Here is a 16,263-nt window from a genome sequence, read left to right as displayed (position 1 = left end):
ATAAATGATCCCCATATTCTTTTTAATTTTTTTTTTTTTTTTTGTGCACTTCCACCCTGAAGGTTTCTGTTATGGTACCAGACTATTAAAACACAACCCACCACTCTGTTTTGAAGGTTGCTGAGCATGGATAATTTAAGTGCAGAACCTGATTACATTGGAAGTAACTTTGTTTACTTAGCTTCTTTTGCATCCAAATTGGTTAAAGTTGCTGTTGTGAATGCTTAAAACGAATTAAGTAACATGGAACAGACCCGAATTTTTCAAATTTGAAGGTTTAAAGTTTTAAATTTCCAGTCTCACTCTGGCCTGATTGTGGGTACGTTGAAATTCTCCCATAAATCTCTTCTCCACAGATCTTATGACTGGTAATTGAAGGTTGACAGCTGTGAAGCTCCCACTGACTCAATATGAATTATACTCTATGTCTTCTACATGCTGTTTTCTTTTTCAAAACACATGTTATACGAGGAAAAAATAATAAAAAAGAAGATAATCCTACTATTTACTCATATCCCTGAATCTGAATTATTATTTAAATAGATATACTAATCAACACTGATCATCACACATTACAATCTGTCTGTTTAACAGTAGCGGCTAACTAATGTGGTTGTAGTGCGGCACAAGACATCTGTTTCTAAGCATATGCCAAAACAAAACCAAAACCAGTGCAGATGTTTTGCTTTATATCTTCACAATAGAAAAAATAAAAATATCCACTTATTAGGTGAGTGAGTGAGTGAGTGAGTGAGTGAGTGAGTGACAACAGCTGGATAATCTGAACGCAGCCCAAAACTATGAGATGTAGCTTGTTTTTAAATATATGAAATGCTATTTTAAATTAAATTAAAGCAAGACGTAGTCTCTGGTGCTGCTTACTGGGCCTTGGTTTAGTTCTGGGCTTAAAAGAGTGAAGTTGTGGGTCACTCACATAGCACTTCCAAGTGTCTTTGAGCGAGGAGGTCCTTTGCTGCTGGATGGTCAATTATACAGTCCACTGGCACTCCATCGTCCTCTTTGGTGACAGAAAACTTCACCCGGCTGGTGACAGTAAACATCCTGTCATACATCTCCTCAACTGTTGTCTCACCTAAAAAAAAAAAAAACACCATCATGATCATGAAATCACATTAAGTTCCTTTCCTAAAAGTTATGAAACAAGTCTCAAATCCGGCAGCAGCACAAGCTGTAAGGGCTGTAATGGGCAAATAGTCATGGCTATTAAGGGAATATTACCTGTCAAAATGGAGTACTTTCAGATGGCATTTAGATTTAATTTATGATTCAGTGATGTGGTGCCCGAGCAAGACTTAAGAGGATTCAGATGAGCCTGAGGCCTTAGATTCAGACAAAAGTAGAGAGGAACGGCTGGGTCATATCAAACCTGATAATGAATGCTTCTGCTGCTTGAAGGTTCTGCATTGTTGAGGATAACCCTGCAGTAATCTGCTGCCCACTAGGCCCAAGGCTGTCAGAGGGGCATTCATTTAGAGAGCATTACAATGCCACAGGGGCATCACATTAGCTGCAGTGCTGAGTCCGATGGTTTACTCGCACTTAATGAAGTGAGGAAATAATTACAGCCCCACACTGACCTGCAGCACACTTCCATTTCAGCCTTGTCACAGGGGAGCCTGCTGGACTCAGAGAGGGCAAAATGCAGTTGTTCCACAGTTGATGATCACCAATACACACATATGTGGCCCCTTGATGGGTATTAACCCTGTGTAACATACACCCACCATGAAAGACCTCCCCCCATAAAATTTAAAGTACTGGGACCAGTTAGTGGTCATTGCACTTGTGGGCATTAAATTTGACGACTCTGCCAACTGCAGTGAGAAAACAAGCTATTTAAAAAGTACACTGACTGTTTGAGATGTCTAAGTGAGTAATAAAAGTAAATACTAAAGGTGTTTCAAAATTAGTAAAGAAATGCAGCCCACAGAAAGCATAATGTGCTCTAGCAATAAGAAAAACCATTACACGTCTCATTACGCCCCACTGTGTGCACAGTTAACTGTAGTCAATACCTCTGTGATCTAACTTCACTGTAAAAAGCATGCCAGCAGCAACAAATTAAACCTTCTTTTTAGTTACTGTAAATTTCTACAAACAGTTTTAATGTAGTCCCAGTCAAAAAAAAATAACAATAAAATAAAATATAAAGATTTTTTTGCAGCCACAAGAGGAAAGCACAGTACATTGATCACATTTCTAAGGTCAGTGAAGCCATTTCCAGGCATACTTGCCAGAAAAAGCATCCCGAGCACCAAAGTGATTGAATTAGTGTATTAGTAAGAGGTGGCAATACATTGTCTGAGCCAGTCACAGTCATTTCAAACACAGGAGTCCACAGAGACAGCCACAACTAAAATTATTTAAGTTTAATGCACAGTGTCACACTGTCTTTATGCCTGAACAAATATGAGAATGTCACTTTAAGGCTTGTCACATGGTTGTGTAAATGACCAGTGAATTCTTGTTTAAAGAAAAGTATAAGCAATTATTTGTTTATTTATTTTTATTCTTTCTTTTTTGTTTGGCTACAGAAAAGAAATTGTTCCTCATCATTTTGATTTGATTAAATTTGGTAATGCTTCATCTGAGAAATTATGACATTAAATGGTAATTGTAAAATATAACTGCTTATCAATACAGTCCTCAGTGTCCATCAGTGTAATCCAAACCAAGATGAGGAAAAAAAGTGTGGTCCAAGGACTCAAATCTGAATGCAGAAAACATTTGAAAATTGCAGCAGTGATGCTAAATCAAATGCTTTTGTGAGTTTTCATAACCGATCAATCTCATTACAATCAACCATGGCCTCTTTTCCAGGATGACTTTTTTTTTACTCATTTCCTAACTCAACTCATCTGCTTGCCAATATGCTGGAGAACCATCAATGATTACGGTGTTTCAAGCTGGTTTTTACATTCACTGCTCCCACACTGGTATTACCATTAGTGAAGCTGGCTCAAATGAATTAAGTATAGACTTTAAGATTCACCCTCCATGCAAGATTCAAATTGAATATTTGAAGTTTTCATGTGAGGAAACAATATTGTATGTTAGTTTCTGTAGCTGGGCCTGCATATCAAAGTTGCTAGTAGTTGGATGACAGGGACAAAAGGCTCATAGAGGTGCTGAAAAACGTAAAAATTCTTACAATAAATAGTAGAAATGTTTTAAAAATCGGCGCACCTTTTGTTGGCCACATATTGTAAGATTTACTGTAATTGACAATTTCCAATATTATTATACCTGATGTCACTATAAATAATACCTATAAATCTGCTCTGAATCATGGACAATTTCATCATCACTTGTCATCTGTTTTTGATATTTGCCTATTGGTTTAAGTATTGAAACTGTACACCCACAAGTTCATTGCAATGAAAAACTAATAACAATACATTGCTGCATGGAAACATTACACTTCCTTTTTACTTCATCTATAGATCCATAATCTAACTGCTGTTGCAATAAGAATTTAAAGTAATCGTACAAAAGAGGTTTTCATTCATCAAAAGAAACAGAAAATGTGACAGCAAGAGATAAAGAAGGAGCAACATCAGACTGACTTTTACTAGTTGGAGAAAGTTCAGAGAAGAGGCAGGATGAAAGACATATGCCAAATTAGATGGAATTAGGACAAGCAAAAGTGTACAAATCTGCCAAATCTATTCAGTAATGCTACTTTAAATGTTGTTAAGAGGATAAAGTTATTGGCAGATAAGTTATAAGCCAATAACAAACAAAACAAAAAGAATCAGCCTTAAATAAAAAGTAAAATTTTAGGTGTAGGATGACATTTTGCAAACTAAAAATTATTGTATTCTGTATAAAGCATTGTCAAACTGATTAGTATCAAAAGAGCCATGTATAGCAGCTCATGAATCCTTCATGAAGTAACCTGGAAAATAAAAAATAAATCTGTGAGATATTTTTTAGCCCTCTCTCGTTCAAACACATTCCCACCCTTCCTTTCCTGAGCAGAGCCAATCACAAAAGCTTAACTCATGTCAGGCATGTTGGATACATTACAACCACTGAGTCATGCTTTACACTGATTGGTTGTAGGTCTGTTGAACTGTGTCCAGAGGCATTTTGGTCTGTGTCCACTGATAACAGGCTTTAGAAATTGAAAATGAAAAGAAAAGTTCCACACTAATTAGCATGTCTGTCAGCGCTGGACTTCTCAAAAAGAGCATCTCTTCAAAAGAAAAAGGAACGCTTCTTGGACACCTTTAATTATTTACATGTACAGGTTCTACAAGCAGCTCTTATAAAACGATTTTCACATTAACAATTAATGAACACTGACTTTTGGAATAATTATTCATAAATGTGATCCCACAATTTCCAGTCCAGCTCAAGCTCCTCAATTTAAAAACAGAAGTAAAAATATGGAATTAAATTTTTGTTTGATCAGCTTCAATTTCTAAAACAAATTTAACTGAATATTTATGATCGCGCTGAACTAAACTGCTTTAGACCTGAACTGAAAATGGAGCTTTAATGGCTCAGTACCTTGTTTTCTTTTTTTTTTTTTTTTTTTTTAATGTATCAAAATTCTCACTAAATCTTTTGAAAGCAGCTACACATGATTGCACGCAGATTTTAAAAACACATGATTAAATGCAGCTGTATGATGGACAAAATCTTTCACTGCGTGTACTTTAGCAGCAGTAGCTGATCACTGGTCTCCAGTACATTTAAATAATTTTGCAGCTGTCATTCATGCTTATTAGCATGTTGGCACCTCCTATGCTGAGCCTCTTGTAGGCCAGAGTCCACAACCTCTGTATCTGCCAGCATGATAAACATTTGAAAAAAAACATTTGAAAAACCAATTTGGCCAGTTCTAGACATAATGTCTTCCTTGCCATTAAAACTGCCTCGTTTTTATGGATGCATAAGGCAGCTATAATCATAAAGTTTCCACCAAGCCAATGTAATCTGGACCTTTGAATCTCAACATGTGCAGGGTTAATCAGTTGTTTACCACGTCCACAATGAGAAGTGATTTGTGATTTCTGGGGTACGCCAGGACCTGACTTTCTGGCTCTTTTTATGTGTCCACTGCCACTATGGATTAGCCCTGCCCAGCATGTCGGTGGCATTTTGCTGATCTAACCATCCTGTTGCTTCTCCCTAAGCTGCACAAGACTCAACAACTCATAAACAGAAATTGACTTTGACTCCTGTAGGGAACACTGGAGGCACAGATGGCATTTAGCTTCAGATTCACTCTTGTCTAAATATTTAATCTCTCAACAAGCCAAATGTATCCTCTCCATTCTAATACATATATAATTTGACACCAAGCTGAGAGCATCCCCTCTGTGTAAATACAATGAGACTGAAATGAATATCCCTGTTGCTGTACAGTTAGTATATAATGAATAATTGATAACTCCTAATCATAACCGAGAGGTAATAAGATTTCCCACCAATCCATATTATATACCTCTTTCTGCAAGATGCTGCAGGAGGCTGAATTCACTAAAATGAAGATAAAATGGGCAAATAAGATTTCATAACTGTGTTTACCATGTGTAGATGGCGTGAAGAAAATAGAAAAGATTGAGAGTTGAATATTGTTTTTAAACATATTACCTCAGCAGTCTAAGTGTAACTAAATGTTCACAGTAAGTATTTAAGCTATTTTAGATCCAAACATGGATTTTTTTAAATGAAAATTACAGCATGAAAATAGTTCTAAGGCAAATACAAATTTATGAGAGACATAACATGAGCCTAGATGTGCTGCTCCTGCAGTTTAAATGCATAGTTTAAGCAAGCAGCACAGACTTAGGAACACAAGGGTGCAGAAAGGAAGGAAAAAAGCACCGTGCTCCTCCAACTGTTTATGGCAGGCAGGTTTATCTTCTTATGTACATACACCAGTCAACACAATCAGTACAACACACATTTAGAGTAGAACTACATTTTCCTTACAGAGGAGGAGCCTCTAGAGACCAGGACTTGTAGTGAAGTGGACAGGCATGGAGCGAGTGAGGCAAACTGGGGGAGGCTGTTATTCTACCAACCTGTCAGTTCTTCCTCCCCCTTCATCCATCTGATAGAGGCGGCTGGCTTGCTGCCCATGGCTGTGCAGGTGAGCGCCGTCTCGTTCCCCTCGCTGACCACATCCTCCCGGCTCTCTATGATTGGGCTGCCTGGCGGGACTGAACCACAGCAACAGCAATGGTCAAAAAGACACCAGCATGGCAACACAGTTACTTTTGTTTTAAGTAACAAAAACAGCACATATATTTAAGTAGTGTTTGAAATACTGCCTTTTTACTTGGAAGAAGTGGTTCGGTCAGCCTACCACTATTTGTAGTACTCACACTCTGTGACTTTATCTGAAAATGGTATCGGTCACCCAGATAATTAAATGTAGGCAGATGTTCTGACAGTGAGACCTGCAGTTGTACTGTTATTTTTCCAATTTGTATTTATATTTATATTTATTTATTTATTTAATTTTTTTGGAAAATGCTGTTATTTGAACTCAAAATTGGTTATTTCTTGTCATCTTACTCTTAAAAAAATCTTAGTTTAACATCTTAGGATGCACAAATATTTAATGCTGGTGAGAATATTAGTACATTTAGAGGTGGTTCTGAAGTAAAACTTAAGTGTGCATGGACATCAGTTTCTGGTGAAGCAAAGACAGTATTTTTACATCCACTAACAGGGCAACATTAATACTCTTTTGGAAACATGCTGCATCATCTGATGAATGCAAAGCCAATATTCACGTTCTATCAGCTCCATTTTTGGCATCCACTGTAGTTCAAGGGGCAAACTTGTCTGTTTAGCTGTTAAATACTCCATCATGTACACAGAAAGTTTTTCTTTGTTCGTGTCATCTGCCCACGCAAGCAGCATAACAGCCTTTGAACAACATAATGCTTCAAGTGTGCTTGAAAATGTGAGTGGTTGGTGTGAAGTAAATAGCAAACTTTCAGTGAGTTACCTAAAGAATAAACATTCCATAAATCAATAACTCAGTCTCGAACCGGGTGATAAAATAATCTCAAAGTCAGCTGAATTGAAATTAAATTTATGTCAATCACAGAGATAGGCATTGTAGATTTTCAGTCATTCCATTGGTAGATAAATCATGCTGTCACTCAACACAAACAAATGCAGCCAAGGTGATGGGCTATACTGTCAAAATACATTTATTTATTACAGCAAAACAATGTTTGAGCAACCAGTGGGAAAGAACACTGAAAGCATGTAGGGGAGGGACTGAATAACTGAGAAAGCTTTTTATAGGGTCCTGAAGGTTTTAATTTTTTCTTCTTGCTGCTCACTCCTGACTCAAGTTAATGGATAATTAAGAGGCTGTTGTGGAACTTATCCAATCCAACTTTATTTATAAATGACTTTAAAACAACCACATTGGACAAAAGTACTGTACAGAAGAATAAAAGCACAGAGAATAAAATCAGTCAAAACAATAAAATCAAATAAATAGGACAAGTTAAAATATAAAAAACAGGAACAAAATCTTAACAACTCAAGAGTGTGGAAAAGCCAAGGAGATCAAGTGAGTTTTAAGAAGAGCGTGAAGTTGCGTAAGGGTCGAGGAGCTCAACAGGGTAGGGTGGTGCAAGACCATGGAGGGATTTAAAACAAAAAAAAAAAATTTAAACTGGATTCTAAAATGAACAGGCAGGCAATGGTGCGAAGCTAGCACCGGAGAAATATATTCATGTTTATGTATACCCGTTAAAAGACGCCCAGTAGCATTTTGTACCATCTGAAGGCAAGTAATGGAAGACCCACAAAGCAATCCATTACAGTAGTCCAGCCGAGTGGCTATAAAAGCATGGATAACAGTCTTATGGATAGAAACTCAACAACAAGCTGTTTAAGACCAACTCCTGGCCCCTTATTTGGCAACATGGTCTGAATGCACTGTGTTTCGGCTGTTCCACTGTTCAACCTCCACAGAGCGTCAACTCACACCTGGAATGTGCCAGACGCGAAGCGCCCACGTGTGCAGTCCACATAGCTGGATCAAAATCACAAAATCACTGGAGAATTGGAGAATTTTGTGATTCTCCACTTCCACCGGGGCTTTTATTTAGAAATTTACTGGATGCTTTACACTGCTTAGCTTAGCCATCCCAGTACACAACAGCACTGTACTGGGATACCTCATTACTGTCAAGCCAGCAACGAGCACAACCTGACGTCAGATCGAGGAACATCCACCACTGACCAATACATCCGATTTTTGCTTCTAACAGGTATGGCAAAGGCTGAAATTGCAACTTGTCTGACAATTAAGTTTTACCAATCACTGATTCACAGATCCACTCATATACACCATGACTGTAGCACCTCCCCAGCTGCCATGGGGTCTGTTTTGATCAGTTAAAATCAGGAGTAACACAGTAACAACTTGGCTGCTCCTGGCCATAATTTATTTATTTATTTTTTGAGAGAACTTGAATATGTAGGATATATCAACAGCTGATTAGGCCTACTTACTAACGTGGATACAAAAGGCCTCTGCACATTTAATATATACAGATTATTTTGTGCCATTCTAAAATTTATTTGTAGGAAGGAGTTTAGGGCAGATTCTACAAATGGTTGATAAATGAAGGTCCAGGTGTTTTGCAGCAGGGAAATATCTAAAGCAGGGGTGTCAAACTCCGGTCCTCAAGGGCCTGTATCCTACAGGTTTTCATTGCTTCCTTGATCTAACACACCTGAATAAAATCAAATAGATCCAACAGCTTCTTGTCAACTTCTTCACAATAACCCATTAATTTCAGTCAAGTGTGTTATATCAGGGAAACAATGAAAACATTGCCAAGGGTGAGTGCAGCAGCCCTGTAATGTAAATATGAGTGAGACAAGAAATATAAAAATATTCTGTTATTTATGTAATGACAGCATAATCAGTTTTTATTAGCCATCATTATCAAGATCAATGAAAAGAAAAATAAAAAGAAAAGATATGAAATTAATTTTTGTCCATAGGAACCCTAATTTAGTCATTTGATTATATAGTGACTGAAATTTATAGTCACTTTAGCTACAATAGTTGATTCTGCAGTGAATATAAAAATCTGTTGTAAATGCCATGGTTATGTTTTCAAAAGTTCACTTAATATGTACATGTGTACAGCTTTATTAAGACCAATAGAACTTGGTACTTTTCAAGGAAAGTAACAGTATTTATTCAGACAGCTGATTTCTGGTGTGTGAACCTGGTGTGTGCAAATGATGGTCGAGCTCACTTCTGTACATCAGTCTGGGGAGCGTTTAATTAGCTACAACGCACAGACACAATTCAGCTGCCATCATAAACAAGAAATGTACTATTTTGAAATAAGATTGTGCTGTGTGGGAGTTTTGAATTGTACTTTAGGATGTAACCACCAGGAAACAGTCATGTCAAAAAAAAAAAAACAAAAAACAGCACAGACCTCTGCGAAGACTTTGTAATTTTTTTATTTATTTTTTTTTGCTGATGATTGTGGGCATTAGTTTTGAGTTAGAATCTCTAATGGCAAAATTATCCTTATCGCCACATAGTGAACAATCCCTTAAAAAAATCCTGCATCCAGGCTGATCTAGATCACCCCCAAAGTCTAAACATGTGATCGTTATACTATTTCTGAGATTTCCGGAAAATTTCATCAAAATCCATCCATACCTATTTGAGTTATGTTGCTAACAGGCAAACAGACAGGCAAACAGACAGACAAACAGACAGGCAAACATACGCAGCTAAAAACACAACCTCCGTCTTGGTGGAGATAATAATTATAGCAGTTCCTAAAGGCAAAATGGGGTCTGACCAGCAAGGTGTAGCTAATAAAGTGGCTATGTAGTTCTCTGATTTGCTTGTTTGTGCATATGATTGCTGCTTCCTCTCTGAATTTACTCCCTGGCATGTCAGACCAGTATAGCTCACACTCCTCTGTCTCTTCCCCGCTGGCATTAATGTGCAAGAATGGCAGCAGTTTCTGAAATTCCGATTAAAAATAACAGATTTTACAGGCTTTAGTGGAGCTTGACTGTGGAGGGTTTGACTTATTAATTAGAAGCGTTCACTATTCAAAAGTACAATTCTAACTGGAGTTTTAGGTGGCAGATGTCTTTCTGTACATTTGCCCATGGAGCCCAGTTGGGGCTTAGCTCAAAAGGATGACATGGGACCCCCCCTCCTGTGCACTCACCCCCTGTGGAATGGATCATAGGGGTCGGGTGCAGTGTGAGCTGAGCAGCATCCAAGGACCCTGGCAGTCCAATCCCCTGCCACAGAAGCCAGCACTACGAACATGGAATGTCACCTCTCCAGTAGGTAGGGTTGAGGCAGCTAAAGGGAGCTGTGGCCATAAGGTCATTGGTGCCTGTCGCGGCAGTAATCCCCGAACTCATGGGATGACACCAGCAGTGAGGGATTCTGTCAAGCTGAAGAAAGAGTGCTACCGGGCCTTATTGGCCCGTGCTATTCTAGAAACAGCTGATAGGTATCGGCAGGCTAAGAGGAATGCAGCTTCAGGCAAAAACTCAGGCATGGGAACAGTTTGGAGAGGCCTTGGAGAATGACTTCTAAGACAGCTTCAAGGAGATTCTAGTCTACAATCTGGCAGCTCAGGAGGGTGAAGCAGTGCACTATTAATGCTGTATCCAGTGGGGATGGTGTGCTGCTGACCTCAACTCAGGTTGGTGGAAGAAACACTCATGACACATTCTACAGTGGAATTTGAGCAACCAGTGGGAAATGCTGATCTATTGTCTATTATGATCTAATAATGACAAATTTTCAGATCATTTTTAAGTACTTCATTTTGGATTTATCAGAACTGACAGACCGCTAATCACATAAACCTGCTTTCAGTCATTACTTGCAAGTGATCCAAAGAAGTAGATTTTACCACCCAAAAATATGTTCACATGGATATACAAACAAAACATGGCAGAGTTATTTTCCATTATTCCTTGAGTTAATCATCACAGTAACCTTGCTGAGCCTCAGTTACTTGAAAGCAAAAAGTCACTGGGGTGCTTATTTCAAGAACTCTTCATTGCATCGCTTAGTTTAGAAATGCTGCAGCTAGGTTTCAATTGTACAACTGCAGTAATTACTTTAAAGTGCTTTTAATTCCTTTCAATCCCCCAGGATGTCTGCATGTATAATAAAGCTTAACTAGAGTAATTTCTCTCCAAAGCATCAAAGTGTGGCACAGCTGACTCTCAATGGGGAATCATTCTGAGCAGCCAAGTCAACATTCACCAGAATTCACAGAGTCAACACAGCTGCCAAACCAACCCGGTCTGAGCCAGCACTTTCAGCATCTGCTCCTTTTCGTTATGCTATTGAGCACGACAAGAGCCTAATTGGCTGACGTTTTGTTTCAGTTGCTAAAGATAACAGGATCAAAGATCACTATTATTTCTATTCGCCATCTATAATAGATAAAAAAACAATAAAAGTGTCTCTCTCCGTGTGTGTGTGTGTGTGTGTGTGTGTGTGTGTGTGTGTGTGTGTCTGTAAGTGTGCGTGATGTTCACACATGCACCCTAACACCTACCCAGGACAGTGATGTCTGCGTAGGCTTCCTGAGGAGGATCTGTGTATAGCTGGCACACGTAGCGCCCCTCATCGGCGAGTGACACATTAGACAGAGACACCCGGAGTTCGTTGTCAGTGAAATTCACCAGCTGGAACCGACTGTCCTTGAGAGCTGTGGGGACACAGAGTGCAGGTACACAAACATAAGACATGGGGTGAGAAGGAAAAAGAAAAAGAGGGGTGGTGAAAACGACAGAGGCTGGGAGAAGATGAAGGAGACACTAAAAGAAAATCAGACAGAGGAGGGAGAGGGAGGCCAAGTGCTGCCCTTTTGTGGGCTTTCTCCTTAATTGAGTAAAAGAAAAGTGAGTTTCAAAATGATTCCTATGAGTTGATTTATAAAGTACCTTTACAGTCCACGGAGCACTTGCAAAGAAAGGAAAGTGTGAAGAGTGCTCATGAAGACTTCTAACAAGCTGGGGAACTCATAAAATGGGCTGAAGCTGGTCATGGATGGATGCATCAAACTCACATATTCCACTGAAAGGAGAGGCATTCAAACATGCATAATGAATTGAATCATGGTGTGAGGAAAAGAGGCTTGGATGCCTGAAACCCTAAATCAAAAGTAGCCTGGAATCTGTGTACTAATATGCCTGTAAGGACTGGCTAAACTTTCCTTTAATGTCATCAAATTAGGTTAGCCATTTCTTTGACTTTTTACCCTCTGCTTTTCATTTGGGTCAGTGCTCATCCCTGAGCACACTTGTACATAAACAGGCTGGGCTGATTTGATTGGGAGGCCTTTTGATGTTTTGACCTGCCTTCTTTATCAAGCCCTCTTTGCATCTGTCGAGCTAACAAACTCTATTCAGCTTGTTAAAGCACAGGGAGTTTATTATTCTCATCAGGCTCTACACTTATCATCATGATCATTACTCAAGGTCTTGGGGCAGTGTCAACATAAAACCTCATCCCCCAATATAATCTGAGAGCTCTTTGGAAGTCTCTCCTTAAATGAAAACAATGATGCTGAAGCACTTTGAGAGTGGAAGCACCTGTTAGGAAGGGAAGCCCTTCACTTCTGAGATGCTGACAACACTGTTGTCATAACCAGCTGACTGCTCACATAAGAGCACAAGATCTACTGTTGATTATACTGCAACTATTCTAATCAAAATTTCAGATTATTTTTATTAGACTTTTTCTTCATTATGTTGTTCAACTTAAAAAAATGTTAAAACAAGGAAACAGTGATCACAGATTTCTCAAAATTGAGCAAATCACATTTTACTTTCATAGTATCAGTTCCACTAAATCCAAAGGTATCGAGTCTGAACTTAGAGCAGAATGTGAAAACCAGCTTGAGGTCAAAGCCAGTTTATCTAAAACATTGCATTAAGACAAGTTATATAGTTAACAGATTTGCAAAACTGTCAAATAACTGACTTTTTTCCATCTCATTTTATTGTTTTACGTCACTCACTGGACAGGTTTGAGAGTAGCTTGTGAATAATGTTGACATTTATTCAACCAAAGACCCAGACATTTCCTTCTGGTGTGGCTAGAGATCAAAATACCAATAAAAGAGATTGAATGGTGACCTGAATGATAATGTTTCCTTGTATCTGACTGGTTGGGCTTTCCATAAAATCTTCTGACAAACTGGAAACCATTGCAGTTAGTGTGCATTAATAACTCATGTCTTTTTGCCTTAGCTTTTTTTCTGGTTCTAAGATTGCCTAATTAATTGTATATTTGTTATAATTTGAGATTATTCAAGTCATTTCTAGATAAACATGTAAATCAATCTTTTTACCTGTATACTGTATTTTAACACGTTTTTTGTGAGTTGTAGCCTTCTGATGTCATCTCAGTCTCTCCACTGTGCTCATGTAAACAAAAACTGCACATCTTTCATGTGCAATTTAAGTTAAGAAAACCTGCAAGTCAAACAGCAGATATTGTCCAACAAATAATGTTTGTAATGTCAGTAAATTTAGAAAAGTTTAGGCTCCATATTGCAAGTTTCACATCATCTTTTATACATCATGATAGTTAGTTGATTTCCCTCTATTTTGATGTGATAGTGTCAGAGCGTTCTCAGTCAACAACACAGAACTGGTATGGTAAACATATTAACAAGCAGCTGCCTAAATATTCATGTGTGATAAAATAACATTACCAATAATTTGGTTGGCTTTGTAGCAGCTTGGATTATATAAATCCAGTACTTACCCTATTTTAGATAATTTCTTAGACTCCTGAGCTTTTTTACTAAAAAAACAACTTACTGCAGCCAAAAACAACATGAGTGATTAAAATGAACAAATCTTCAAAGTTCTTGCCAGACAACTCAACAGTAAGCTGTAACTTGCTGTAAGCATGCATATAAACTAAAGTAGCTGCAGCTTTCCTGCAATGGACTAGTGACCTGTCCAGGGTGCACCCTGCCTTTCACTTGCTAAAATGCTGGGTTAGGCTCCAGCTTCCTCACAACCCTTCATTGGAAAAAGCAGTGCAAATAACTGACGGATGGATGGATAGCCGCAGCTTATGGAATGACTTTCTGTAATTTTGTTTTCACATTTTCAAGTTTGTTTTTACATTATTATAAAAATGATGATCATAACTGCTTTAAGATGTGAAACTGGGCCATCAGGGGCTTTAAACCTACAATTGTTTCATGCTGAAAGAATGGTCTTTTGGTGGTGTATCACTTCAAACAGAACGTAAAGTAAACTACAGCCAGACATCTCAGTAGGCGAGAAGCAGTGAATAAATAATAGTCTATCATTGTATTGCTGTCCAAAGAGGTCCACCTACTCTGATAAAAGCTCATTTTTCCCATTTCAGATGACAACTCTGCTAAATTGCATGTCGTTTGGCATCTATCTGGAAGAATAAATGCCTCATCGTAGCAAAGTTCCCTTGGCTCCTACCTATGGCATAATTTATCTTTATTTGCTGCAACAGAAATTTGTTTTTATGGCCTTCAGTGATACTGTAAAGCTGTTATTACTCTGGTATTTGTATGCATTTCTGTTTCTGAGGAGGCCACGTCTGCTTGTAGCTGCTGTTCTTGCAGCTCCTGGTGTCTCTATGTCACTGCTGTTTACCTCCTTGTATACAAAGATCTGCCACTGTGCTGGCCGCCTCTGCTGACAGGTAACAATGCCATTGGCTGAGGGGGGTCCCTGCAGAACCGGCAGTCCTTTAGGAACAGAACCTTGAATAGCACTGCCTTGGGGTTTGATAGTCTCTATTATCAGAGACACAAATATACACCAGTGAACCAATAAAATTTAATCTGTCTGTTAAAAACTCTGACACATGTTCACATCTAATGGTAGATAAACAATTGCATTGACTTTAGTAGAGAATATTACATGTTTGCTGACACACATGGAGAAGCTCAATAAAGAACGAAGATTAAAAGGTTGTCCTTATCTTGTAGTAGATTTTCCTAACTCTACAGAGCTAACATTAACTGTCACTACACTGTAATCAGTTTTTATTTGTTGCGTCTCTTCTCGCTCCTTGGTGTCTTCGTTGATATTTCTAAGTTTCAGAGCACAGCATGATCTGTGATTTACATCACATCATTTATCTTCTCAGGAGCAGCTTTTGGGTATTTTGTACAAATATGACTAAGATGTGTACTCAAGTTCCCCTGATTCAAGTGAGTGAATGGAACACACGTCTCCCTACCTTCACTAGTGAAATAACAGCTGGGAAGCAATATATACTGAAATAAAGGTTGTGTGTTATTCACCTTGAAACTTGGCTCAGATCCATATTATAAACAAGCAAAAACATAGAAAAAAAAAAAACTTGGTTCAAGTAGAAGTAGGCCATATGCTCATGCATAATCATAATGTTCAATTTCCTAATCTAAGAGATTATCGTAAAATCGAACAGTGACAAGGACATAAAAGTATTCCCATTATGGTTGCTCTGTGAATTATCTCTTATTAATCTTGCAGGGTTCTGAGCTTAATGGCTTGAGTTAAAAAGCCAGAGAGTCAAGGACGGATGGAATCATGTTTGGTGAGAAAAATCTAAGCTGGAACTGATTGTGAAGTAATCTGTTATTCAAATCTAAAGACTCCTTTTGTACAAGATGTGCTGACAGTTGTAGTGCCCATTCTTACGCAAGCCAAAAATAGTGACACCTGCACAAGTCTGAAGTGTGGATGAGATGTTTTGTGGGAAATATATTAGACGTAGATGTGCACTGTGATCCTACATTTCTATTAAAATCTGACAGCTGTGTTATGTAACAGTCCATTGTTTGGTTTTATGAAGTATCAGAAAACAGTTTAAAATGCTCATGATATTTCAAGGTATCACACTTGAGAAATATCTAATGTTTGACTTTTTCACTTGACGATATCATGATTATTTAATAATCAATAATAGTTGCTTATTCATCTTCTATGAATCACCCAATCGATTAAGCAACCATGTTGGCTCTACATCTAGGTTGTAAGATTTGGACAGCATACATTATTTCTTTGGATTTTGGATCAGGCTGTTAAAGTGTGACATTTCCAGTGTGTTGCAGCACGTCTGGATGATAATTAGAAATTAAATGATGATGTGACATTTTACACTTAGAGCTTGAGAAGGAGTATTTGCATATTTATACAATGATGTTAAACCTGGAGTTTAGTGGACCTATTTTTATATTAGCA

At 38.2% G+C, this 16,263-nt stretch overlaps 1 protein-coding gene across 3 annotated transcripts in view; it reads right to left on the bottom strand.

Moving 5' to 3' along the window:
- Positions 1–16,263, bottom strand: part of cadm1b (cell adhesion molecule 1b) — a 162,052-nt gene that overhangs the window by 24,175 nt on the left and 121,614 nt on the right. For all 3 annotated transcript variants that reach the window (XM_041994316.1, XM_041994319.1, XM_041994317.1), the window contains 3 exons: positions 11,586–11,738; positions 6,060–6,197; positions 935–1,093 (listed from right to left, as the gene is read on the bottom strand). In XM_041994316.1, coding sequence (XP_041850250.1) covers positions 935–1,093; positions 6,060–6,197; positions 11,586–11,738 — 450 coding nt within the window. The remainder of the gene's footprint in view (positions 1–934; positions 1,094–6,059; positions 6,198–11,585; positions 11,739–16,263) is intronic.

The sequence above is a fragment of the Melanotaenia boesemani genome, chromosome 9 (genome assembly GCF_017639745.1).
Source record: "Melanotaenia boesemani isolate fMelBoe1 chromosome 9, fMelBoe1.pri, whole genome shotgun sequence".
In the NCBI taxonomy this organism is placed as follows: Eukaryota; Metazoa; Chordata; class Actinopteri; order Atheriniformes; family Melanotaeniidae; genus Melanotaenia; species Melanotaenia boesemani.
Note: the sequence above shows the minus strand (reverse complement) of the source record. Positions and strands in the feature narration are given on the sequence as shown.